This window comes from Catharus ustulatus, chromosome 7 (genome assembly GCF_009819885.2).
Source record: "Catharus ustulatus isolate bCatUst1 chromosome 7, bCatUst1.pri.v2, whole genome shotgun sequence".
Lineage (NCBI taxonomy): Eukaryota > Metazoa > Chordata > Aves > Passeriformes > Turdidae > Catharus > Catharus ustulatus.
Window position 1 is genome coordinate 28,038,873 of NC_046227.1, and position 26,575 is coordinate 28,065,447.

The 26,575-nt window shown below is 42.3% G+C and overlaps 1 protein-coding gene across 2 annotated transcripts in view; it reads left to right on the forward strand.

Annotated features, from left to right (window-relative positions):
• The window catches only part of PDIA5 (protein disulfide isomerase family A member 5), a 97,183-nt gene that overhangs the window by 18,032 nt on the left and 52,576 nt on the right, over positions 1–26,575 (forward strand). For both annotated transcript variants that reach the window (XM_033065047.2, XM_033065046.1), the window contains exons 4-8: positions 10,808–10,891; positions 11,644–11,689; positions 17,276–17,368; positions 18,653–18,713; positions 22,260–22,327. In XM_033065047.2, coding sequence (XP_032920938.1) covers positions 10,808–10,891; positions 11,644–11,689; positions 17,276–17,368; positions 18,653–18,713; positions 22,260–22,327 — 352 coding nt within the window. The remainder of the gene's footprint in view (positions 1–10,807; positions 10,892–11,643; positions 11,690–17,275; positions 17,369–18,652; positions 18,714–22,259; positions 22,328–26,575) is intronic.

Below are 26,575 nucleotides of genomic sequence, written 5' to 3' on the forward strand. Positions count from 1 at the left end.
AATTTTGGCTTTGCTCTTCACATCCTGCTGTACTGGGCTTCTTTGCCTTCAGATCCAAGCGCTGGCAAGGCTGGCATACATGCGGAGTTGTGGTTTGTGCCTCTGCTTCCCTGTGGCGATGACAGCAGTCTTTTTCTTTCCTTTTTCTTTATTGATGGTGCTTTTTTTGTTACTTGTCATTCTCTTTCCCCTCGTTTTCAGGAGAAGGCAAGAACATTCTGCTGCATGGATAGAGATCAGTGTGAATTGCTAGGTCTCAGCAGCACATTCTGTATTTCGTGCAGTGGAGGGAGTGTGCGGGTTTGTGGCTGCAAGTGTGGCATTCAGGACCTCCTGAGTGCTGGTTTGCATGGAAACCGTGCTCCTTGGCTTCTGTTGCATCTGTGGTACGAGACAGAGATTAGCTTTGAGCTTTCAGTTCCAGGTTGAGTGGTTTCAGGGGGAGAGGGAATTTAGTTTTTCAGCATGATGTAGGGAAATAATTTGGTTTCTTACTGAGACAGTGTCGAGTAGAGGAGGTTGCCACTTAGTTTGTCACTTTGAGGCAGGGTAGCAGAAATCCCTGCAGTGCTGGGGCTTGGGAAGTGCAGGGCTGGGAATGCCATGTGCCTGCCTTTCCTGCACAGTGGGGCTCACTTGTGCCAGGTGCTGTGCTGGAGTGTGACCCCCTGCATGTGCCGCTGTAGATAAGGTCCTGTTCAGGAGAGCTCAGTAATTCCTGCAGGAAGATCAACATCTCCTTCCAGAGATGAAGGGGCAGCTGGAGAATTGCTCACAGCATTGAAGTGGTCACTGTTAGCTGCTGTGTGCTGAGATAGCATATGTGGCTCTGTACACAGCTAAACATGAAGCTATTTCCATTGTGAATGAAAGAGCCTGCAGTGATGTGACAAAAATATGTTTTATTTTAGCCTTTACATATTTAATTAGGAAGTCCTTGCTGAGGCATTTGACATTGAATGAATGGTGGTGTGAGAGACGAGAATATTGAACTAATTAAGAACTAACTATGCCTGGTGAGATGCATGGTATTGGGAATGGAGCACAGCACTGCAGGTTGCTAAATCTTCAGTGTTCCAGAGAGGTGGATCAGGCACCTTGGGAGCAAGTGTTCTGGGACTCGTGTCTGGGGAGATGACACGTTAATAGGAGCTGGAAGTCACAGCTTCTGTTCCTGACTCTGCTAATGAGTCACTTCTTGTTACTTTTGCAGTTACAAAAGGTGTATCTGTTTTCCAAGCAACTGGGTAAATATCGCCTGCTTCATTAGTCATTGTTTATATAAAGAGTGTGGAGAACTTTGAAAAGAAAAATGCTGCAGCAGCATGAATGGGTGCTCTGTAGGGCATTCAGGTGAAATTGGAATGGGCATGTAACAAAGCAGGAGGTTGGGTTATTTATTGAATTATTTCTTTAGTTGTAGGCTGTTAGAAATTTGGAAAATTGGAGGGCATCATAGGGAGTTGAAAGCTTAGGATATCTGCAAAAAAGCACAAAAGGATGTGATATTTTCTATCTTGGAGACTGGCTGCTGCTAACTGACAGCAGGTTGGGGTTTGTGCTGCAGACCCTCTGCATCCCCCTGATCTCCCAAAACCTCAGTTTTTTAAGTCCTGGTACAACTGGAGGTAAGCACTGACGTGGTCAAGTAAAAGAGTTTTGTTAAAAATAGAAACTCTTGTCAAATCCTTGTGGTGGCAAGCAAAAGGTACAAAGTGGTGTGCCTGGGAACACAGTAAGATGGAATTACCTTTTGAGTGAAAGACAAAATTGCTGCTGCTTGTATTTAGAGGAGACAAAGCTCTAGTCTCAGTTTGTGATGTCCTGAGGTGTGGTTTTGAAGAACAGTCATTGCAAAGTTATTCTCTAGCCTTGTTTAGTGGATTTTGTGATAGACCACAGTGTGGCCAAGGACTGATGCTACTTGGAAGAGTGTAACTAGTTCGGGTGAAGTGGAAAGAAGGTAAAACGCCTTTGTTGATGAGAAGAAAATGTGTTTGGCAGGTTATAAAGCACACTGTGGTCAGGTGCAGCCTTGAAGAGGTTGAAAGTAGCTCTCTCCATCATGAATATGATTTAGGGAACACTCCTGGGTTTTCCAATTACTGAATTGTCTCTAGTTTTTATTGACTATAACTCATGCCCAATTGTGGATTGGTATTTTTAAAAAAACACCCATTTCTTTGGCTCTGGGTAATTATTCTCTGCTCAAACTTGCATGGTTTCCTTTACTGTAGGTCCCAAACATAAACAAAGCTGTGTGATTTCCATCTGCTGTCATAGTGCGTGTGCTTGGCTTTAGCACATCAGACTGCTAGGAAGAGGAAATGCCATCTGGTTAAAATGTCTGACTAATTTTTGTTTGGTTTTAATCCCACTTTTTCTGCTTTTGTGTGTCATTCTTTTAGTCCCTTTTGTGTGTCATGTTCATCATTCTTGTAGTCCCTATCCCCAATGATTACTTGTTATTGTAGCAGTCCCATGACACTTAGCATAAAGGTGAGACCATAATTTGGCTGGCAAAGCAATATGTTCAAAAACCTACAGAGCTAAACATGCTCGTTCACAAGAGAGCCAAATCTAATGAGTATTTGTCTTTTCTGGGGTTTTCTAAAATATCCCTGGTTTTCTGTCTTTTAGAGGAGGTCATCCCAAATTTCTGATTTCCTAATGCTTAGATACAGAAAGGCTTTACCTATCCACGCAGTCATAAATGAATGTGTTTAATGCCTTGACATAGCAGGGAGCAATTTCAGAAATAAGACTGGCAGTACAGATGGTGTTAGAGTAATTTTGCTCTCTAGTTTTTACCTTCATCCTGTAAAGCCACTCAGAAGTAGGATTTATTTAAGAGAATAAGTCTACTCGTCTTTCGTACTTGTAGCTGAATTTTAAAGCTGATGAAAAGCTTTGAAATTGCAAATAAAACTGACCAGACCTAATAGAGAAAAAAGGAAAAAGGAGTGCTGCTCTTGCCCTGGTACAGTCCCTTCCATCCAAGCAGCTTTTGGTGCCTGGGATTTCTGCATTTTTCTACAGTAGCCTTGAAGGTGAGAGCAGCTCAGGAGAGGATGGCTCATGGTGCCAGCCTGGGGGAGGTAGCAGGGGCTCTGTTTGCAGCTGGTCCAGGGGAGGTAAGGCAGGTGTCCCTCAGGAATGCTTGCAAATGAGTTATACTGCCAATGTGGTCCTTGTGTGAGTGCCATTTATAAGGGCAAACTGCATTTACAGCATAGATTTTCAATGCCTGCCTCCTGTCTCTGTCATAACCTGTCTGTGTGGTTAATGCTCATTCACATTATAGCCTTTTTATTTTACTGTAAGAGTGACCATGCAGGAAGTGTTAGGCCAATCTGAAAAAAATCCTTTTTAAAGTAAGCTCTCAGTTCCTAATTTGAACCCATTCAGTTTGGTGTACTGCATTAATTCAGAAACACAGAACAATTAACTAAATCCACAGTAATGGTTGGGTGTACGAGGCTGAGCTCATGTCTGTACCATCCTAAATGTGAGTATTCTGTGGATTCTGCTTAGAGTTGCTCATTAACCAAATCTTTAGTGTTGCTGCTTTTCAGGCCAAAATGAAGAGTAAGTGAGCTCAGATTTAATGTAGAAGAAATCACCTCTGTTTTTCTGCACCCAGTAATTCATTTAGAACACCCTCTAGCAGCCCTCCTCTCCAGGCCTATGGTGCACCTAAAGGTGATAATTGTATGATAAAGGGCTGCAGCATCAGTGTGCCCATGGTGACATGTTCAAAACCTGCATTTTGGGGTTCTTAAATTCGTGTGAACTCAAAGACAGAGTAGTAGTCATCTTATGTCCCAGGTTAGGACAGTGTTCCCCTGTGCCATGTTGTGGGATGAGGAAAGCTGCAGCTTTGCAAAGAATTTGAGTGTTTGGTGGTTTTAGAACTTCTGCAAAGCCTTTGGTAGCTCTTGTGAATGTGTTTACCTTATTTCTGTGCAGGTATGTGGGCTGCCAAGTGCCTCTTGCTAATTTATATTTCCATGGAAAGTACTGTTCATTATAACTTCTTGACTTTCTGCAGGGGCTGGAGCTTATAATTTTTCCCTTAATTGTTTTAGCTTGACAATATGATGATACGTGTTACCTCTTTGTCTTGGTTTTCTTTCTGCTTTTTGGCTTGCTCTTACTTGCAATAAGAATTAATCTCATGGGTTTTAATTTTCAGAAAATACTTCTTTATAATCTTATTCCTCTAGATCCCTGGCCTCTCTAATTGACTAATGGGCACAGGGAGTCGTTTGTATTGGGTGACAAGTGGTGCTGGGTCTCCACAGCACACGGATTATTCTGTTTGCATTCCTGGCACGTTCCAGGGCAGCGTTTGGAGCAGAAGGCTGCAATCATCTGCAAGGTGATTGCAATCCCCCCTTGAAGTGGGGATTTTTGCTGCATTCTAGGGGGTAAAATCAAGCCCTAAATTCACATGAGACTCTGTTCTGTTCATCTACTAATCCTTATCTTTAATTCTTTCCAGCAGTACATTTTCTGGTTTTGGCTTTCACGCTCCCCCATCCCTTAAAAGATTCAAGCTTTTCATGTGCCGCACTGTTTGACTGGTTCATTTGTTCTGTGCTGGGGAAACCTGTTGCTATTGTTACTTGTTCTAGAAGATAATTTCCATCAGGAACCCGGAATGGTTGCAAAACGTTGCTTTGTTTTTCAAGACAAATCTTGTGTTTAAGCTTCCTGTGCTCATTACTTCTGCATCTGTTTCTCCTGGGTCCTGTTCCTATTCTGGTGCCTGCAGGTCCTTACACTCCACTCAGGAGCAGAGTATCTAAGTGCCTTTCTGCACTGATGGCTGAGGATGGGTTTTCTGTGCAATAGGTGTAAGCCATTACCATCCAGCTCTTTGGAGAAGTGCAAGCCAGCCTGATGGTTTGAGAAGTGATTTTATTCCCTAGGATTTTTTTGTGTTTCTGATTTCAGATTGGTCTCGAGAGAGTGATGTGGGAGGGTGTGGGATCATTATAGAAAATGAGGAGCCTTACCAATGTGATGTACTGTTAGCAGCAGTAGTTGTGGCAGCTGCTGGCCCAGGATGGGAGGGACAACTGAGGGTGATGGGGAGGCAAGCAATGCCTGCAATCTGAGGAGAGTTTTGCTAGAATGAGTCTATTTTTGTTTGGTCAGCAAAGTACACAAACTGCTGTATTGTAAATGGAACAGTCTTTGTTGGAGGGCGGAATCAATGACTGCAGGAAGCATAAGTCAAAATCCCATATTGTCCCCAACAGTGGCTAACGAATTCCCTTTTTTTATTTCAAAATCTTGTAGGAGCACATCTAACTACAAATGACTGTTAATGACTTCCTCTTTCAGATTAGGTTTGCAAGTGCAAATGTGTTTCATACTTTTAGGAGGCTTGAAGAAATTTTTGCGGCTAACACTTCTTTTGCTGCTTTTTTGGGGTCACAAGCTCAATTAGTTGTTTGGCAGGATCTCAACTCCATGCTTTCCCAGGATGTTCATCAGTCTGTTGTCTGGAGAGTGTATTCTATGGAAGGTAGCCAGAGGGTATTGCAGAGGCTGTGCATTGGGCTGGGAAACCCTCTTTGATAATTCAGTTCTGATAGCTGGACTGAAATTGCAGTTGAACTCCCCTGAAGTTGTAACTGGAGTTCTCTATGATGGTTTTCACTGTAACATAAAAGAATGAAATCACCAGAACAAGAGACAAGAATGAGAGAACGTGCTGGTAACAAGATGACAGCTGTGACTGGTACCTTCCAAAGCTTTTCCAGTGTTGGGAGACTTGCTTTACAGGCAGTCTTGCTTCTGTTTTGCTGTATTCCCTTGCTCTTGGAGCCTGCTCTTTCTCCTTACCTGCTCAGTTTTGTCTCTTCCAGCTGTTGGGAGAGTGACAGTGTTTGTACAGTCACTGACAGAACAGAGCCTCCATTGCATTAGAGTCTACAGAAACAACTGTGGTGTAAGGAACTGCTGAAGCATAATTTACATAGATTGTTGAGCTCTGTTTCAGATGGCAAGGTATACAGATAAGAGAAAATCTGTTTAACAATTGTGAGGTCTGTGGTTTGCATATGGTTACTTCATACGCTGATAGAGGAATGAGATAGTTTTTGTGCAGGCACATTTACTGATCTGGTTACTTAAATTGCTTCTGTCAGCATTTTTATTAATTACTTTCCTTGTGCCTGGAAACCCTGTAGGGTATGGGGGAAAAAGAAAGCTGGGTGCACTCTGCATTGCAAAGTATTAGGGGATGCCAGGGCAATGGCATAGAAATGATGTGGCCACACAGCATGTGCACACTCTGCTGTTACATTGGCAGCTGGAGACATGAACATTTTGGGATGGCATTTTGTCATTGCTGGAGAGGGGATTTGCCAGCCATGGCTGATCCTTTCTCTGCAGAGATGTGGTTGTGGGGCTGTTTTCCAATCTTCATGAGAGGCCAATGGGCAGCATTACATAGTAAGGGAAATAATAAGGAAGCTGCAAAAGATGTCATGAAAGAGAATGGTGCTGAGGATGTTTGGTCTTACTATGTTCTTTTGGGACCTGGCTGAACAATATTTGAATTTGCCCCAAGGAGGGGGTTTTGCGCTTCCACTTCCATACACCATTTTTTTACTTGAGATCCATCCAGCTCAGACTTTAGATTTAGAAACTATGTGGACTTAACTGCAGCAAACCTCCTGGGTCTTACTTTGTGTTCCTTCTGTCTAGCTTTATCTTCTGTTCTTTCTCTCTCCAAATTACCTTGACACAATGCTGCAAAAGCCTTTTTCTGCGTTGTTCCTCATGCTACTGGGGACTGCCTTCAGTATCTCTCACTGGTTCTCCATCCTTATGGCCAGGAGTGTCCAGACCTGTGGGCAGTCCTGGACAGGCAGAGCATCTTGTGCCACTGCTGAGGAGTGGCTGTGCCATGTCCCCTTCAGGAGGTGTCTGCACTGGGGCTGAGCCAAAGGGGGCCAGGTCTCCTCCAGGAGTCCCTCGCTGCCCTCCTGCCCTGGTAACAGCTGGCTGCCGTGCTGAGGGATTATTCATGCATGCTAATGCTGACAGGGGACCCCAGAGGTTTACAGGGAGTGCTCCAGTTGGGCTTCCTGCCAGCTCCATCATAACCCCCAATGACAGAAATACGTCCCAGTAGAGGAGACGGGGACATGAAAGCAAAGGGGTGAAGTGCACGCAATCTTTGCAATGCACGCTACCTTTGTTGTTATTTAGATTTCTTCCCTAGGTCAGCTTGGATCATTCATTTCATTCTTACTTTTACCAAGCTGTCATATGTCTTCACTTCTCCAGCAAAGGTTGGGTTTTGTGGAAGAGGAAGAATAGAGAGCATGCCTGTTAAAATGGAAGGAAACTGTGCCATTGTGCCACTTAAGGTTTGACCTTATTGCCACATAGCTGCTGGTTGGGTCCTTGTGGTATTGAAAATAGGTTGATGTTTTGGATGATTTTCCAGGGAGATAACGCTGGATTATTGTAGGACTGCCTGCAAGGGTCCTGTCAGCAGTAGCAGAGCGGGACCTGCCAGGGTTAAAATTGCCCTGGATGGAAATGGCAAGAGGGAGCCAAGGATGGCTGCTGGGGACACATTACTGACCTCATCCTTGTCAGGAGGGCTTGGCCTGAGTTGGTAGAATGCTGATTTTGGGGGTAGTTTCCGGCTTCTTAGGTTGCGTTGTCTATTTTTTTTTTTCTTCCGCCTTTTTCTTTTATTTCCTGTTTTTGGGTGTTTTAGTTTAGGTTTTTTTGTTGTTTTTTGGGGGTTTTTTTGTTTGTTTTTTGGTTTTTTTTGTGGTTTTTTGTGGGTTTTTTTATTTTTACTTTTACTCATTATAACAAACTCTTACACTGCCTCTTCAAGTGATATAATTAAATTGCAAGAACTGGAGTCCTAATTACCCTCTCCCATGTGAGAGTTGAGGAGCTCATCTTCACAGAGAGGATGTTGGCTGAGATTCAAAAGAGACAAATCTCAGAGCAGGCTACATCTGTGTTGATATTTACTCTTATTAAGAATAATGGTCATTACCAAGTGATATCAGAGCAGGTTGCTCTTTGCAGGTTATTTTTGTCTGTCTATAAGCAAAGGCAGAAAGAACAGCAGACGGGTCCATCTCTGCCATTTCTGTGCATCTCCTTTTCTGCTTTTTCCAAATAATTGTTAGCATAGCATCTGAGATGGTGGGTCTGGCATGTGCAAAAATCTGCACTTGATGCATGAAAAAATTGTCAGTATACATATTTAGACATTTCCAGTTCTTGGAATTTGCTCCTCTTCTTTCCCGTGTATGAGTACAGGTAGCTTGCATAAACAGGCTTAACTCCAATGCAGTGGTGCAGAGAATCTGCCCACTAAGTGGTAGGAGACATACTGGAGCAAACTGCTGCTTTATTTCCTGTGATAATGGCTGTGCATTCAGGCAGCTGTGTGAATCTCTGCAAATGGAGAAATCCTGAAAGCAGGGCACACTTAGATCCAGTGAAATAGCTATTCTTATCTTTCTTTTTTTTTTTTTTTAATAGAAACTCATGCAAACAGAAAATGAATTGCTAGGAGTTGAAGTGGTAGGAGTGGCTAGCTGCTTACTCACAGGTATAGCTCAGTAATAATGCTTTGTAGCTTTTTTCCACTATAAACATTGCAGAATCTTAGTATCCATTCAGATCTCCATTCAGACACATAAGGGGAAATTACACTTTCTTCCCCACATGGTTAGAAGTCACACCAAATAGGTGGTAGAACAGACACAGGACTCTCCTGGTACTCAGTTTAGTCCTCTGGTTATACCAGAACAATGGTCTGCACATCTTGGGGTATCACAGACCCTGTTGCTGAGGTTTCAGCATTACACTTGTTCACAGCAAGCACCTAACATTTGTCTTGGCAAAGCTGAGATGGCCACAGATACACACCTGTACACTGGAAACGTTTGGGAGTGTCTAGAAGAGCATTTATGAATGTTGACTGTCATGTGGGCTGACTGTAGTTTGCTGCCTGGCACTCAGCTGCTGCAGTGCACAAAACCTTCTCTGTGCCTCTGAATCTGTCTGGGGTAAGACAAAAGAATGATCTGAAACTGATGTCTTCTCTGGAGATTCCTTGATCTTTGTTAGCCCATGGGACCATTGAAGAACTGCAGAGGGGAGAAGACAATGTTTCTGACCCCTGGGTTTGATGCTGCTGCAGGTTTTTTGTATGACTGCCACGTGGCAAACACATTTTTTTTGGCGTAACTCCAAATCCAAGGCGTTTGTGCCATAGTCTAGTTTTGTTACAGGGAGACGTGTCCACATTATTCAGCTCTCAAGCTCAGCTCTCCAGCCTCCCAGAGAAGCAAAGAGAGTGTTTATGAGTTACAGGGATGTGAAAATGCAAAACTGACATGAATTCAGTAAGACTCTTCAGAAATACACTTCTTTTCAATTGAGATTACAAGTGCTCCTTCCTGGTGCGGTAGCTGTGGGCTTTCTTAGTTCCTTAAAATGCTCATTTCTATCTTCAGCATGATATTCTGATTTTGCTGCATGTGTCCATGGCACATTCCTCCTTATTTCCATATGCTGTAAGCATTTGGGAAGCTTCCACTAAGGTGCATTCTCACTTGCAGCTCACTGTGAACTTGGTGTTTGTTGTTCTCCACATTTGTGGAAAGGCAGCAGGAGAATATTGGGAGGATTAGCACCAGAGCTGGCAGCAGCACTTAATTTGGTGGGGCTCTTGCAAGCCTTGCATCTTGTTGTCTCTAATCAGTTTAAACTTGATGGGTTTTCAGTGTTTTCATTTTCTAAATTGATTTATCTGCGTAAAAGGTACAAGTTGTCCTCTACTGGGAACAAGTTTCCAAGCTGTTTAATCTTGTTGTTTGTCAATGCAGAGAACAGCCTTGTCAATGTGAATCATCCTCTTTTCTGTTTTGCTCATCTCCCCAGATCTTTGACCAACTTCTTATTCACTTCAGCTTGAAGTCTCCTTGTGGCTTCACTCCTGCACTTTTTAGGAGAGCAGCTAGGCTGTGAAGGCCCTTTACCTGCCCACTGACACAAATGTATTTGCAGTTCTCTCCCATGACTCTCCTCTCTCAAGTCAGCCTAATCTGGTGCTGGAAGCATTCAGTCTCATTCAGTTTGAAGACCACCTCCAGCAGGTCTGTCTGCTGATACCTCCCTCCTTCTTTAAGAGCTCTTTTTGCCTGTTTTCCAGGTGTGGCTCCAGGACACATCTTTCATACATACAATGAATGGGGTTGCTGGGCTTGGGGCTCCAGAATTTCAATTGGTTTTTGTTTTCTGCAGGACCTTTTTAAGGCTAAGCACTTGTGATTTGGACTTGGACACACCACGAACATGGGTTTTTTATTGTCTTCTGCCAAATGTAAAAGCTGACCTGCTCTTTCCTTTTGAATCTTTTCGCAAACAGTGCCCTTTGACCACCACCCTAACAGTAGCATGGTCTTACAGAAACTTGACTTCCAAATTTTATGTTATCTCATGGACAGAAGATCTGCTGAGGTCCTTGGAAATGCTGGAATGAGCTGCTTCTCTACTGGTTAGGGCTTGGCTTTGGAATGTGAATTTAACACAGTTCACTGTGTCCTGACCAAGCAAACAGAGAAATTAAATTGACTAATGGAGCTTTTCACAATGCTTGTCCCACAAACTTAGCTAAACAGCTTCCAAATTACTGTTAGTTTGAATTAATTGCTGATGAGGAAGCACAGCAGTGAGTTCTCAGAACTGAATGCATTTGATTTTCTTTTTTGGTAACCTTTCTTCCAATATGTGTTTTTTGCAGTGATACTGAAAGCCGAAAATTATGCAAGAAGATGAAGGTAGATCCTAATTCAAAGGAGAAGGGAGTGGATTTACTCCATTATAAGTGAGTGCTGGGCTGGGATTTGTAGTTCACAATTGTTGATGCCCCCATTAAGAGTGTTTATTCTTCTTTCAGCCCCATGCTGCTGCAGCATTAAGATGACTTATTTTTTATCCTATGAAGTTAATTGCTGTTTCTTCAGTTTGCAAGCATGTGTTATGACAGAAGTTGAGTTAAATTTAGTTGAACACAGAACATTAAATGCACAAGCAGGGCCAGGAAGAGATGTCCAATGGACTAAAACTACCCAGTGCATGGGGCTGATGCCTGAGATTTTAGTTCTCTTGCTTTCTGTCATTTACCTGCTGGCATGTGCCTTGGACAAGTTGCTTCACCTCTCTCTGCTTTTCTGACTTGAGATAGTGCTTCATAATGGGAGTGGGGACAGGCAAGTGTCGTGAGACAGCAAGAGATTTTTCTTCATGAAAATAATAGGAGTGGGAGTACTGTTATGTACACCAAGCAGCTGCATCTCCATCTCCAAAGATCCTGCCTTAGTAAATAATCTTGTTAAAGTGTCAGGGAGGAAATTGTTTACTGGGAAACTGTTTTCTTTACACTGGTTTACACCCTCCCTTTTTCCTTCCTGTTGTTCCTCCCCATTCCCCCCTTAAATTACTATACTGTAAATTCTACTTAATTCTGTGGCTTCAGCAGGATAATGTTCTGGTTAGCAAGGAGTCAGGAAGAGCAGCTGTATGAATTCCAGTAATGTTACTGTAAGTTAACTCTATTCCCCACTCCTTGTTTAACAGGGACGGTGCATTTCATACTGCATATAACAGAGCGGTTACATTGAAGGTAAATTCAAATATTCCATTATTATTCTTTTGGTTTTGCTAGATGTGGGTGAGACATTTGTGGATTAAAAACTGGTTTGGATTTTTTTTCATGCTGAAGGCATGAAAGGGAAGGGATTAATCTTCATAAACAGCTGTCAGAACGGCCTAAAGGTTTTTGTGTGCATACATGTCTGTCAACCACAGATCCAGGAAAATTGTTTATTATTTAAAAGATTGACCCCATGTTGAACTGGATGGTGAATTGTAAGTTAATGTACACACTGGTAACAAATAAGGATTTTTCTTGTTTTGATTATAAGGTGCTCTTTGTGGTAGTATAACTAAAAGTATTAGCTGATACTGCATTTTGATTAGGAGTTCTCTGAGGTTCTTAGATTGTATGTTTATAAACTTAAAAGAGAGCTGAGTGGCCTTATCTTTTATCAGATTGTGGAACCACAGCTCTTATGAAAGTGCTTTGAATGTATCAGGTATAAAATGACCTTTCTTCTTTTCTGGCAAATCTTGACATAAAGCAGTGGAAGGCAACGTTCTGTGGGCAAGGGAAGACAAGGCATGAGACATGACACAAATGTGTAGATCCAGATGATGGATGAAATGGTGGATTAACAGGAAACAGGCCAAAAGTGTGCAGTTTTCCTTTGCAAAGCCCTGGTGAAGTGCTGGGAGTATCCTGATGTGAGGAGCCCAGCAATGACTTAGCTTCCAGAAATCATTTCTGTCCAGCTCTGATGCCCAGTTCCTGTTTCTCTTCCTCTCTAGCAAACCTGGGCTCTGCATAGTCATCGGTCTTTTGAAGGCTTAGTGACATCACCCCAGGTTGATATAATTCCATGTATTTCCCCTTTCTGGCTCGTTCAGGGCATTGCCCTGGGATGGAGGAAAGCCTGGGTGAGATGCTGTGTGAGCCTGAGTCTGCCAGAGTGGCTGTTCCTGAGTGCACTTGCTCTGGACCTTGTTTTTACAGCCAGAGTTGGAGAGTATCTGTCTTGGAAGTGTGCCCTGACTTGAATTCATTGAGTCTTCACTTGAGGCTGTGATGCAGGATTTATCTGAGATGGGGAAGCTAGGACTGTGTATCTTCCCATCTCCTCCAGCAGAAATCTTGCCTAGCCTTAGGAAGATCAGTTAAATACCCAACCCAGTTGGCAGCTGACTGAACCAGCTTTTGTACTTAGTGAGGAGTTGCAGCTGCTGATTGTTTTTTCGTGGTGGATGATGGGTTAGGGGAGACTTGCTAGTTGCCTAAATTTGGGTGATTTGAACAATACATGATGCATCTCTCCTGCCCTTCATAAAGTGCTGCAACCAGGAATTAGTGCTGTGACTCTTCCTTAGAGATCAGATCAAGTGGAAGGCACCTGCAGTGCTCCAGGGAGCCTTGGGCTGAGAGGCAATCATAGCCCAACAGGAACCAGATCGTTTATTCCTTCAGCTGGCTTGTGATGAGCATTTCACCCTTCCCTTTTGCCCTGCCTGCTGAGAAGAAGAAAGCAGCATCCCATGGACAGGCATGTGAGGTTCTATTGGGAGTGGAAGAGGGATTTTGAAGCTCCCTCACTCTAGGGGCTGGAGTCTTTCCCAATTAAACTGCCCCTGTAAAACCAGCCACTAATGATCTACAGGTTGGGCAGTGGATCAGATCTGAGCAGTGATCAAATAATTCAGCTGTTTGCTTGTTCTGCTCCTCACAGCTGCCTGGATATTTTCTGCATTTCTCCCTCTGTTCCACTTCTCCCTGTGTTCTTCTGCTGAGCCAGTGACCTTTGTTTCTCTGTCCCAGCTGTGTTTATCAGGAGTCTCCCAGTACATACAAACAGAGAGCAGCAGAGCAACACAATTACAGAGGGTATCATACTCATTTTCTGGACAGGTGGACACACTGAAGAGTAGGGAGATTAAAGGATTTGTTTCACATCATTCAACAAACTTGTGGCAATAAAACTCAGATCTTCTTTCCAGGCATCCAGTCGACATATTAATATATGTATGACATTTTGGAGAATGATGGACACAGCTCTGAAGAACTGTAAAAGGATTTTTCTGGAGTAATCAGCAGTTTCATAGATGTGGCTGATCCAGTTGATAGTGTACTCAGGTTCTTAAAAAAGCTTTTCATTTTTTAAACTAACTAAATCCTTATGTAATTAGCAGAGATGCCCTTGTGGTTTCACTCTTAGGAAAGTGAGGAATAAAGGACAGCTCAGTGTTCACAGTAGGGGGAAGTTACTTGGCAGTCAGAACCTCCTGCTGCTGAGACCTCTGTTAAGATCTGAGCAGTTTGGGGTATCTAGGAAAGGGAGATGGAAGGCAAGATAACAAAATTCAGATGCAAAGTTATTAGGAATAGTTTAAAAAATGTATTTCCAGTTCTTTGCAGAAGGGCTTAGGTTCACATAGTACTAAAAAGGACAGCTGGAGGAAATTCCAGTAGATATTTCTGTAACTGTGAGTAGCTTAAAAAAGGAAGTGATTGCTTCTTTTTTCTCCAGATTTGAGGGCAAACAGTGGCATTTTGGGATGGCTGATTTGGAACAAATAACTGCAATGTTGGAAAAAATGTGTTGGAACTAGTAGCTACATACTGTGAAAGCCAAGAATTTAGGCGTCTGAAAAACAGTTTTAGATAGTCATAAGATATAGATCCATTGATGGTTAGAAAGCACAGAGGTCCATATCCAACAGCTGGTGCAGAGTCCATAAACTCTGTTTCTTTTTGCCAGAAATTGAGAACATGTGCCAGTGTAAGCTGTATAAGAACTGTATGTACTAGTCTGTCTTCTCAGGTAGCTGTAGTCATCTGCTGCTGATGACCTAAGCTTAGATCAGTCTTTGATCTTTGCTGGATTGTCTGTTCACATGTTGCTTTAGCCATATGACAACTAATTCTCAAAAGAGCCACAATGCCAGTATCCAGGCTGTGTTTATTACATGATGAAGCCTTTTCTGGAGTATAAAGTACAGGGAGAGTTTTACCCTTCTTCTAAAATGGAGAAAACTCACTGAAGTACAGACCTGCTTGTATGAGCAAAGGGAATAGACTTACTTGATCAATTGGTCTGCTCTAAACCCTGCATCCTTTTCAAGTTGTAAGGAGTGTATATGTGAAATTGAGGCAGGACTCGTTATTAGCATCCTTACTGCATGATACTTCAAAGGAGTGAAGAGCACAAGGATGTGTTTGTGTATGTTTTCTTTCAGGTTAAAACCTAGATCCTTGTATATGATTATGGATCAGCTCTCCTGTTAAAACTTGCTTGTTTTTAGCAGCATGTGCTGGATGAAGCATGTCCTGTGCTCTGCTGAATTGAGGTTTAAGGTTCAAAGCTGGCACAGCTGGTTACAGCCCATGGTGCCTCTGTCCATGCTGTGGGGTCAAAACAGGTCCTGACCATACCCTGCAGGGCTGGAGTGGAGCTGGTTCTACAACACCAGGATTGCTGTGCCCTGGACCTTGCTGTGGCCTCTAACACAGCAGCCTGGGGACACTGCTTTCCAGTGGCTGGAGAATGCTGTGGTTTGTTTGGGTGTTCTTCCCTGTTCAGAGTAAGAGAAGCAGTTCTCTTTGCTGCATGAAGAATTGAGGGCAAGGCAATGTACTGCTTGCTCCTGCCAGAAGACATTACACATCTAATTTTTTTCTGTCTTGGCTGAGAGGGAGAGGCTGGATGAATTAAATCTCTTTAATCCCCCATCCACTAACCACATCTGTTTCTACATGACTGAATTTGGCATGCAGGAATTCTTGAAACTAGCAGAGTCAATTACACTCATTACCCGTTCAAAGTGTTGACCCCTCTCTCCTCCTCCCCAGTGTGTAGTTGAGGTCTGTGCATGCTGAGGGTGAGCAGAACTTGATGCAGCTGTCCTGAAGGTAGAACATCTCTGCTGTTTTGTCCTCATCTTTGCTTTCCCCATGTATTATTAGTCTTCTTAGGATGTCATTTGGGTTGTTAATGCCTCTAAGTCTAAAGCTTTTTACATTGTACCTCCATTGTAAATTACTTGATTTTATATTTTTTTTCCTAACTAACTCCTTTCCCTGATAATGCCACAGGAAAATAGATTTCTTCTGGAAGTGTTTGTCATCCTCACCCGTTAGATCCTTTTTACTGTGTACATTAAGTGTTTTGGTTGCTGACTGGTGACTGATACATGCTGCCTCTTGTGATAAGACAAATCTTTTCAATGTTAGCTGTGCAAGCAGACAGAAACATAAATGCAATAAATGGATCCTGCTGTAAGCTCTGAATCCTCCTAAGCCTTGCAGTACCAACTGAGAGGCAGGAAAATGAGCTAAACTTCCCTCTCTGTTGATAAGCTGTTGGGATGTTGGATACCACAGCAGCCCCACCAAAGGCAGACAGGCAGCAAAAATGTCTCTGAGACCATTCCAGTGATGGGACATGTCACCAGGTGTGCTACCAGCCTGCTCCTGAGAAAGTGGAGTACACACCCAGGCTTTTAGATGAGTAGTCTTGGTGTGTGTGTTAGTATAGCTTAGTGCTGTGGCAGCTTCATCCATTCACATTCCCACTGAAGGAAACTCCTCAGGGACTTGAGTGTGTTACTGGTGTGGCAGGGATCCTGTATGGGAATGGACACAAACATGCAAGCAATGCCATAGAGAAAGCAATGGGGTCATTCTGAGTATGGAATGAACATGGAATACCAGGTATTATGTTTCCTAGAGCACAGATATCTGAGGACAAAAGTGATCAAGCCTATGTTTGCAGGTACAGCTGGAAACAGGGAGTAGTGTGACTGCCAGAATCCATGGAAAATATCTTATTCATTTAAGAGGGCTGGAGTTTCCTTCAGGCTCAGGCTGAAATCAGAGCTATCAGAGTATATTTTCTTATGGTAAAGAGAGTGTATCTGTGATCTACTGAGAGGAATTTTTGGTTGCATGTCAGGTAAAGCAGTTACAAAGTATGTGTGCACATGAATGTGGGAGAACCCTGCAGAATCCTAGGATTTTGTATTTCCCACTTCTCCTGTCACATTTGCTTCTTATTCTCATACTTGAAATTGCATTCAATGGATTTTTTAGGTAGGTGGGTCACACAGGGAACTGTTGGTGGATTATTCTTCCTTTGACCAAATGTGCAGTTTGATCTCTGTGTTCATTTGCTTTTGCTCCCAGCAAGTATCAGTGTGCCCTCCAGCTAGTCCTGTTACTGAGATGCAGTGAAGGGCACGAGAGCCTGACCTCTCTACATAGAGAAGTCTTTCCTGCTGACCCAGGGACTCGCTGTGGAAGGTCTAGTACCATTGAAAGAGCTCTCTGAAGGATCCTTGAAGCTGTTATCTGTGTGCTGATTCATTTCCACTCTGTTTTCCCCAGTTTCATAGTAGGAGTGGGAGCTGATAAGTTGGAATAACACTTATGATGAAGGTACCATGTATCACTTGGTTCTGCAAACAGATTTGTGCTAATCTGCATTAAAGCAGATGAATATATGAGCAGAAAAACAAAGGTACTAATTGGATGGGGTTTACATCACAGCATGGATTTGAGATTGGATGTCTCATGATTCCTGTTTGTATTTCTTTAAAAGCTTTTTTCCCCTGTTTATTGCAGTCTATAGTGGCCTTTCTCAAGGATCCAGAAGGTGCTCCACTGTGGGAAGAAGATCCTGAAGCCAAAGACATTGTGCATGTTGACAGTGAAAAGGTACATTAGCTGGATAGATGTTCTATTGTTTTATAAATATATGAGATGGAGTGTGCATTTTTGTATTAACTCTGAATTGTGAAACATCATTTGTATTAACTCTGAATTGTGAAACATCATTGTTTCTTTGGAAGGGAAGTTTAAAGCACCCAGCCTGTTTGAAGTGATTTGACAAATTTTGTCGATTGTGATAACTGCAAAGCCCTGTGCTTTTCACCCTCCTCTGCCCTGCATGTGGCCATGACCTCAGGCTGCCAGCTGCACAGCAAGTGTCAGAGCTTGTGGATGGTGTGGGGGCACAGCCCTCTTTGTCTCAGGGAAGTGGGGCAGCTTGCCAGGTGCAGTCACTGCAGAATGCAAGTAGGAGGTAAAATGCTGCTCTTCAAACTGCAGGTTGTCATTAAACCTCGAGTTCCCTCATGTTCCTGAGGTTAGGAAGTGTGAAGCAAGAAGAAACAGAATCTAGATCTTGAGGGATTTAACTGGGTAACTCTCCTCTCAGTATTAAGTGGGAAAGCAACAATTGTGACGAAACTACCTTAAAAACCCAGTGCCACCACAGTTACCCATTATGTTCTTTCTAATATAATCAGTCTGGTCTTTTATATTAGTTTTCTAGTCTATAGATTTTTTAAACTTTAATTGATTGGACTCTAGCTGGTATTTTATAAAGGGCTTTTTCAATTTTCTGGCTTTCATTTTTAATATTAGAAATGGTTATTCTGACATTCAGTTTTTGTAGGAAGATTAATTTTTAATGTTCACCCTCTATATTCTATTACAAGGCTTCCAGGGGTTGCATTCAATTTGAAAACTTCATCTAGTTTTTCTATCATGCTGGTACTGAAAAATCCTTTTGCATGGCATCTCATAGGTTTGGTAAGGTTTCATGGTGTGAAAACTGAACTTGTTTTGTTATTATTGAGTCTGACTTTTTGAATTGCAATATGGATTTTGGATGTGTCAGTGAAAAAGGAGTTTGCAGATAGTGATTCTGCAGTGAGAATGAACTAAACCATAGAACTTCCACGTATTAACAGTGAAGATACTCGTCTAGGATATTCAGCAGATAGCTGAATGTATAATGAATTTTGTCATCTTCTTTCAAGTTGAACAAGGAAAAAAATGAGTCCTGTCTGTTAGGAAAGATGAGCCCTTTTCCCTCAGATAAATGAGCCTGTGTTCTATGAATATATATATTAGTTTTTTGAAGTTGTAGTATAAATAATAAGAGGTGTCATTGAGAATAAGCATGCTTTTTATTTTCTTTGGTTCATTCCCTAGGAATTGAGAAGGCTTCTTAAGAAGGAGGACAAGCCCCTACTGATGATGTTCTATGCCCCATGTAAGTAACCCAGCATGTTCTGTCACCTCTTTCCCCCTTGTCCACTGGGAGATGTCCAAGTCTGACTAGAAGCTTCACCTGTGCTTTACTGATACCATCTTGTGCCACCTTTATCATTCAACTCCTTGTGTTGTTCTGCCTGTTTGTCCTCAGTTTTTTCTTGGTTGTTCATCACTTGCATTCCAGTCTTCTCTCTTGTGATGATGGCTCTTGCTCAGTATTCTTTTAAGCAGCTGCTTTCTATAATTTTGTTGCCTGTTGTCCTTTCTAGATTTGTGCTGCACAGAACAGAATCACTGTGTGCTGCAGGCAGAGGGAGCAGTGCAGTTGTCAGGAGCAGGGCTGTTGTTCCTGCCCCATGCCAGAGGCACCCTGCACATTCCTGCCTACACTGCCAGGGGGAACTCAAGTGTGAGTGGGGCTTCAGGAAGAGGAGAGCACACTGGAGTCTCTCCATTTCTTTGGTGACCTTGACCTTGTATTGCTGCTATCTTGTCACTGCATTGACTACTTGTTGTTTAATGTTGTAGCTTTACAGCTGCCTTTTTGTGTTTCCTGGTGATGCTGTGTGAGAGGCTTTCCAGCTCTTCTAAGCTGGACTGTGTTGCACTGGAGTTGTTGCTCAGTTCAGGAAGCAGAGAAGCCATGAGAGGGGAATAAATGTGTGGCCTAAACTAGGAAAGCCTCCCAGCAGTGCCCTGATAGGGAAGTTGGTGTTAGGTACTGCAAGGAATTTGCTGGCTGATTCTCTGTAAAACGTGTGTCCCATGGAGCATTATCTGGTGTTCCTCAGTGTATTTTTTCTTCTAATTACTGCCTGAAACACCACTCTACCTTTTTATTCTCATCTGAGCACTGCCAAGATGGCCAAAATTGCCCAAGATGCATCACAAAGAGGATGATTTTTTAAAAAATTAAATCACTTGTGGCTCTGTGCCTTCAGCCTCTGCAGAGGTGTGGTCCTGTGTGGCCTGGCATGGTGTGTGGCTGTTCCCAGTAGCTGCTGCCTTGGATCAGCAGGAGATGATGTGGCTGCTCTGCTGTAAATTGTCCCTTCAGGGAGAGCTGGGCTGCACAGTGCTTCCACACCTTACCTCTATCAGGAATAATTGTTTTCCACAACTGAGTCTCTTTCTGAAATGGGCCTTATCTAACCCTTTGTTCTCTTTGAACCGTCCCCCCAGAAACCCTCCTCCTTCCAGTTTCTCTTCTTTGAAGTGGCAAAACACCTGCTAGTTTTCAGTGCTGTAATACTTGTGCTGTGAAGGAAGTCTACCTGTGAGTTTGTCTTCCTCTGATTTCTCAGTTTGTAACTCCCTCATCTTTTATTTAACACACAAGACCTTCTGAATTGGTTGTTGTCCAAATTTTTTCTTGCTCCTTTTACTGGAGACAGAATACATCCAGGAATTGCAACAAAAGATGGGATTTGAGCAACTGAAATTATTGGTTATATACAGGTGTTACCTTTCATAGCTGGAAGCAGCAGATCAAGAATGGTCACTAAAAGAAATTCAGCTTTTCCTTACTTGTGAGGGAGGTCTTTGGCATGAGAGTACATCAGAGGCTTTGTCTGGGAGGCTGTGGGGAAGACAGCTGCCTTATTTCTCTGCTTTGTTGGAAGCAGGGACTTTAGATTCATTGTGGCAGATTGATAGGAAATGGGCTCTTTCATTATGTACTGGTGCAGAGGGAGATGAATACGACTACAGACTTAGATGTAGTTACTTTAATATTTCAGGAATGCTTGGTCTGAGTAAAACAACTCAAACCAAAGGCTTGCTTTCCTCAGAAGATATTACCTGCCATTTGCAGACCTTTCACTATACTTTCAGGCCTGTATTAGAAAGTCAGACAGCACTAAAGATGAAATATTAGGGATACTTGAAGGGATTCAGATTTATTTGTAGTTAACTCTGTCAAAGAAGACTCCTGCAGGAGACTGTCTGGATTTGGCAACAAGAAAGCTGTTTATAAACATGATTGAAAACAAGGCTTTAAAAATGAAGGTGTTAACTAGTGGAAAGACTGATCTGTATTTAATTAAGCTCCCCCTTTTGGGACAAAATATAAGAAGAAAGAGCAGAAGAAAATGAGTTTTTTGAGGTTCTCCTTTCATACCTGTTGAGGGGTATATGTGGCTTGGCAGCATCCTGAACAATAGAACCCAGAAATATGAGGAGGGGAGAGGGTGTACTGAAGTGGGTTTGGAAGCAGCAAGTTTGAGGCAGCAGCAGAGTTGGGAAGAGGAGGATGACAGGGTGATGGCTGGGTGGAGGAGGCTGGTGTGTGAACTTGTGCTCTGACAGGGAGCAGTAAGAGGGTGAAGAGGGGAAGATAGGGAAATCTGCTGCAGGACTTAAGGGCCTGAGGCTGCTGAGGAGAGAAGAAACAGAAGATTCAGAAGATGATGTCTGTCAACTCACATCTTTTGATGTCTGTCCAGTGGTTTGGATGAAGTTACAAGACCTCAGTGGGCCTTAAATGAGTGTTCTGTACCCACTAAGAAATTGTCATTTTGACCAGCACTAATTTTACAACCTCATTGTCAGTTTGAGCAGAGAGATCAAAGATGGAAAGACCACAGAAACAAGAACTCTTCTTTGTCAGATTAAAGGATTTTCTTTTCCAGGCATGCTGATGTGATGCTAAACAAGTGGCTGCAAAATCTGTTCCTCCTTTCTGGAAGATGTTTTCAAAACTTTGTCTTAACCAGAACAGAAGTGTTGACTACTGTCCCGTGGTGGACTGAGAGTTTCCACAATACGTGTCTGGAGGGCTTGGCTCCAGCTACCTTTCTTCCATGCTGTCTGCACTCCTGCCCTTCCCATCTGCATGCACAGATTTTACTTGGCAGGGGTGAAAGCTGCTGCTTACAAGGTGATTTGCTGCTAATCTCCTTAGCACTGCAGAGCATCATCAAACAGCTCTCACTCAGCACACCCCAACTACACATTGGTGGTCTTCCTCACTCACCCTTTGTCTTTTCCACAGCACATTATTGCATCTTACAAGGGCTGTTGCTTCTGAGCTATGTCTGCTCAATTAACAGAGCACTGTTTAACACTTGATGTCTGTGTAATGTGTTTAGGAAATGCGTCTCAAATTAATTTCAAAGCCTTGTTAAGCTGGGATGAATCTGAAATACCTCCCCCTGTCCCTTCAAAGACCAGAAATGCACAAAGCTTTTTGTTTAGAGTTCACAATTATGACATCTTCTGTTGACTTTTGGTATGTGTGTTTCATCTTGTATTCTCCTCTGGGCTCAGTTCAGAGCCTGAGGAATATAAGATGGTTTTACTCTCTTCATACTAGGATGAGAAATGAATATTAAAATGAAGAGCATGAAAAATGTGCAAAGATAGAGGCTTGTAACAAGTAGCATCTTTGGAAACTAATAATCTAATAATGATTTAGTGAAGCTGATAAAGAATTTTTAAGTTTTTTAATATAGAATATTACTTCATATGCTTTGGAACATAGATACTGTAGAAGAGACTGAATAGAGTTGTTGTCATATTACTTACACAATTTGTTTTTTATCAGGGTGTGGTGTTTGTAAGAGAATGATGCCATCTTATCAGCAGGCAGCCACAGAACTCAAGGGTAAATATGTAAGTGAGACAATGAGATTTATATGACATTTCAAAAATCATTTTAACACTATTTTTAAAAGTATATAAACTGACAAATATTTATCAAAAACAAAATTATCAATTTTTAAGCAAACTGAAACAGAACAGAAATAAATGACTTTGTTCCAGATCTCTTCAGGATTCTGTCTTGGTTTTTATTCTTCTAAAACTTTAGACTATGAGATGTAAACTCCCTTGCCCTAAAGATCCACTGCAGGTTTTTCCATAATACAGGCTCTGACACTATGTAGATTTACATTTAGTCTCTAATTTGTGAGTTTGTAGGCCTTTGGGGCTCATTTCATTTAAGAAAGGAAAGTTTGCCTTAATGGGTTTGATCATCTTTTTGGCCTGATGTTTCATAGCAGGGTCAGGGATGGATGCCCTTATTGCAGGTGTTAATACACATTTTTAGTGGAGAATCACAGTGTTATGGGAAGGAAATCCCCCTCCAGTCTCTGGTCACCCTCCAGCCCACTCAGCATTAGTAGAATCTTACATGTAACTGTAGCTCTGTCAAAGTTAGCTGTGGTGTCACATTGGTATGAAAGTTAATTTTGGCTCTAAAAGAGTACAGCATTCACAGTAATTCAGTTACCCCTTTGTACCTCTAAGGTGTATTGATCTCTGTAAGCAAGTCAAAGGCACTTGTCTAGTTGAGGTTTTATAATGTGCTTAATGTATGATTTATATGATGCCAGTAGTACATAAAGGACAAAGAAATAGCATTGTTGCTTCATGGCTCTGGGAGGATTTGGTCTGGTCTTACCTGTTGGATCATCCAGTGTTGTGTTTACAGGTTTCCTTGTGAGCGAGAGATGAAGCACTGTAGTTCATTGCCAGGGCAGCTGTGGCCATTGCTTCTCATGACCATCTAGAGCTGTCAGACTGCCTAACATTCTCCAAAGTTGCTGTTTTCAAAAGTGTTTTCTCCAAATCCTTGTTTGCTTAGGGCTGAAATGAGTGGGAGTTATTCTGATTATTTATTTAGGACATGGCACAAGCCTTAAAAGATATTTTCAGGAGTGTTTTTGTCCAGCCAGGCAGCACTCTAAGGCCGTCTCCCCTCAGAGGAGCAGCTCAGTGCTGCAGCCTTTGGGGAGGCACTCCTGCCCTGCATGGGAGTACATTGTGGGGAGTGGGGTGAGAGGGATTAGGAATGTAAAGCCTAACCTACAGAGACAGTGCCAGAGAGAAGGCATGCTGCAGAGCACTCTGTCCTCCTGCAGTTATCACTTCCTTGTCCATGTGCATTTATTAAATTCAGAGAATTTAAACTCTAGATCTATTCTGGTTTGAGTATTTCCTTCCTCACTTGGAAATAATTTCTACGGATCCGGGCTCATCCTGCACAGCTGAGTGACAGAGCTGAGACACAGTTTTTTGCAGTGGAGTGTTGTAGTGCAGGATCAGTTCAGAGGAGAGTCCAGCTATGCCACTGCCACCCATGCTTTTCACAAAAAATCAGTCTGTTTGTCAAAATTTGACCCAATTAGCTTCCTGAGTGGGATGCATACACAGCTCACCATTTCTAAAGTTAACTGTGCTGTACCCATCGGAAATTATTCATGTAGCACCTTAGAGTGATGTTGACCTCCAGATCAGACTTTGCTGCAAAGTTTATGAGCTGTTTGGATGAGCTGAAGGTTTGGCCTTTTAATCTGACCTGTCATTATTAGCTGTGAGGATGTGCCAGGCTCAAAAGTGATTATTGCTGTTCTATAGCAGGAAAATTAAGTACAGTATTGCCTATTGAAGAGGTCATAGAAATGAAAGGGTGAACTGTACCTGTTGCTGTGTTCCCTTGGGACTGGTTGTTTCTTGTCCCAGTGCTATTACTGAGAGGAAGGCAGGGTGGCATTTTTAGTTTATATTATGTTTGTACCTTACAATTCCATTGCACCCAGTGCAGAAGGAAAAAAGTGCTCCAAATCAGGCGTGGACTTATTTTATCCTTGGCAGGAAAGATGCCTGTGGTTAGAGGGTTGGCTGGGCTCTAGTGAGTGACTGTCACTATGGCCCCAGAGCAGGGGAAAACTGGATTATTAGCAAAACATTTATCATTTCTGTAATGCCCGTGAACTGAGTGTATCAGAATGTTCTGCTCAGTAAAGACCAACTGCAGAATATGCTGAAGTGCTTTCCTCTTTTGGTGCTTGTTAGTTTTTATTTTGTTTGTTTGTTTGTTTTTTCTTTTAAAAAATTTTTGGTTCTACAAGGTTCCAGTTTTGGAGAAATCTCATCAAGAAAGCTGAGAGTCAAGGTAGGGGGTCACAGGCTCCAAATTCTTGGGCAGCTAGGAAAGGTTCACAGTTGGCTTAGATTACAGGTAGCTTGTTGGAGAGTGGATAAGTGTTGAAGTATGTCAAGTGTCACTGCAGAGGTGAAAGGAATAAACTGATCTTTGTTCCTGCAATGGCTATTACAAGACCTAAATTGAATTTGGGGGTCATTCAGTCATTTGCTAAAAGGAAATTTGCCAAACAACTGGCAGGAGGACCCTGGCTTTGAGCAGGAGATGTGTTTTGATGGTCTCTGGCAGCTTTAAAGTTCATAATTCTGTGATTATTGGCCAGCTAAAGCTGTTACTCTTGTCATTAAAGCATCTCATTGTAATAAGCTTTTTGCTAAATATGCTTCATATATGTCATGAACAGCAGAATGAATCCAAGTTATTGACTTTTATCAATCACCATTGGATGGACATTGTGAAATTGTCTGAAATGGCCAGGAGTGCCCATTTAAATCCTAGGAAATCCTCTGAAAGTTCACAGCAAATGTGGAATCTGCTAGGCTGGTGTTAATTAGAGAATTAGTTAATAAAATTAGTTCTTGCTTTATAAAAAGCAACCATTCTATCTTGATCCTGTTGCATTTACCTGCCTTCAGGTGGTGACATGGAGGATGAGGAGAGAGGAGAATTGAGTCTAGGTAATGTCATATGAATTAAGTCAATCTGGTTGTTTGAACTACAAGGAAAATTCAGAGTGGAAGACTATGCCAGCAAGTATAAACCTTACTTTTGTACTCTCCTCTGTTCAATTTATCCTTTCTTAGGATAGGGAAGGGAAAACAAAGTATCTTCTTGTGACTTTCCAGCACATTCTTAGGAACGGTTGACCTTCAAATGAGGATTTTCTGCTTTAAGATTTATTTCATGCTGGCTCTGAGCGCATTTGGTTGGTCTGTGCAGTTTGCTGCAGTCAGGAATGTGGTACTAAATTCTGATGTGGTATTTCAGGTAGAAGGAGAAAATCCTGTTTTTGGAGAGTGAAGGAGAAGGGGGTTGAATTAAGACCCTGCTGTTAAAATGATTTAAGCCATCAATGCCATTAAACTAAGTTAATCAGGAAGTGGTATCTCAGCAACTTGCTGGGTCCAGGTTTGATAGCAGAATGACCTCTGTGTGAATTGCACACCCACAAAAACTTGGAATCAATCCCATCTTCCAGTTTTCATGTCAGAAATATTTGGAAGACATTTGGACAGGCACAGTGTAAGTCACAGGAGCCCTGAACCTGAAGCTCAAGGACTCTTGAGATGGAGGATGGGTTGGCATAGGGGAAAGGAGAGAGTTTTATCTGCTAGTCTGAAAAGCTGCTATGCTTCTGTGCCTCTCTTTTGAATGCAGGACAAGGTTAATTCTTAACTCTCATTATACCCTGCCCTACCTAAGTTAACGTATTTAAAGTATATAAATGCCATGTGCCATTTCCTGAGCTCTGGGAAATAGGGCACATTTTATTTTCACATCAAAGTCATGCTGATTTCCCCTTGCCATTCAGTAAGTGCATTTTTGAACTGGGATAATGGCAGTGCTTGTGGTTGGATAGACATTGATAAGTTGGTTAGACATAGACAAGTTCGTTGCTGGAATGAAAACTAGAGAGCTGAGCGTAGAATTTGTGGTGTCCTGTTTTTAGTGTTTGGATATTAACTAAGAGCTCTCTTTTTTCTACTTACAGAGGAGTAAAAATTCTAGTTGTAGCTTAAAATCCAAATGCACAAAGAACAGCACAAGTAATTCCCTTTAGTAATTTGGTACTGAGTGAATAAAAAGAAGCAGAGATGCTTCCAGAGCAGTGAGGAGGTGATGTGGTGACTGGTGTGAGTTTTCTCTAGATTAGACTCAAGTATTTTTCTGTTCCCCTTTGCAAAAATTCAGAAAAACTTCAGTGCCTTTTACAGAGACCCCCTTGCTTGACAGCCATATGAATGGAATCAGAA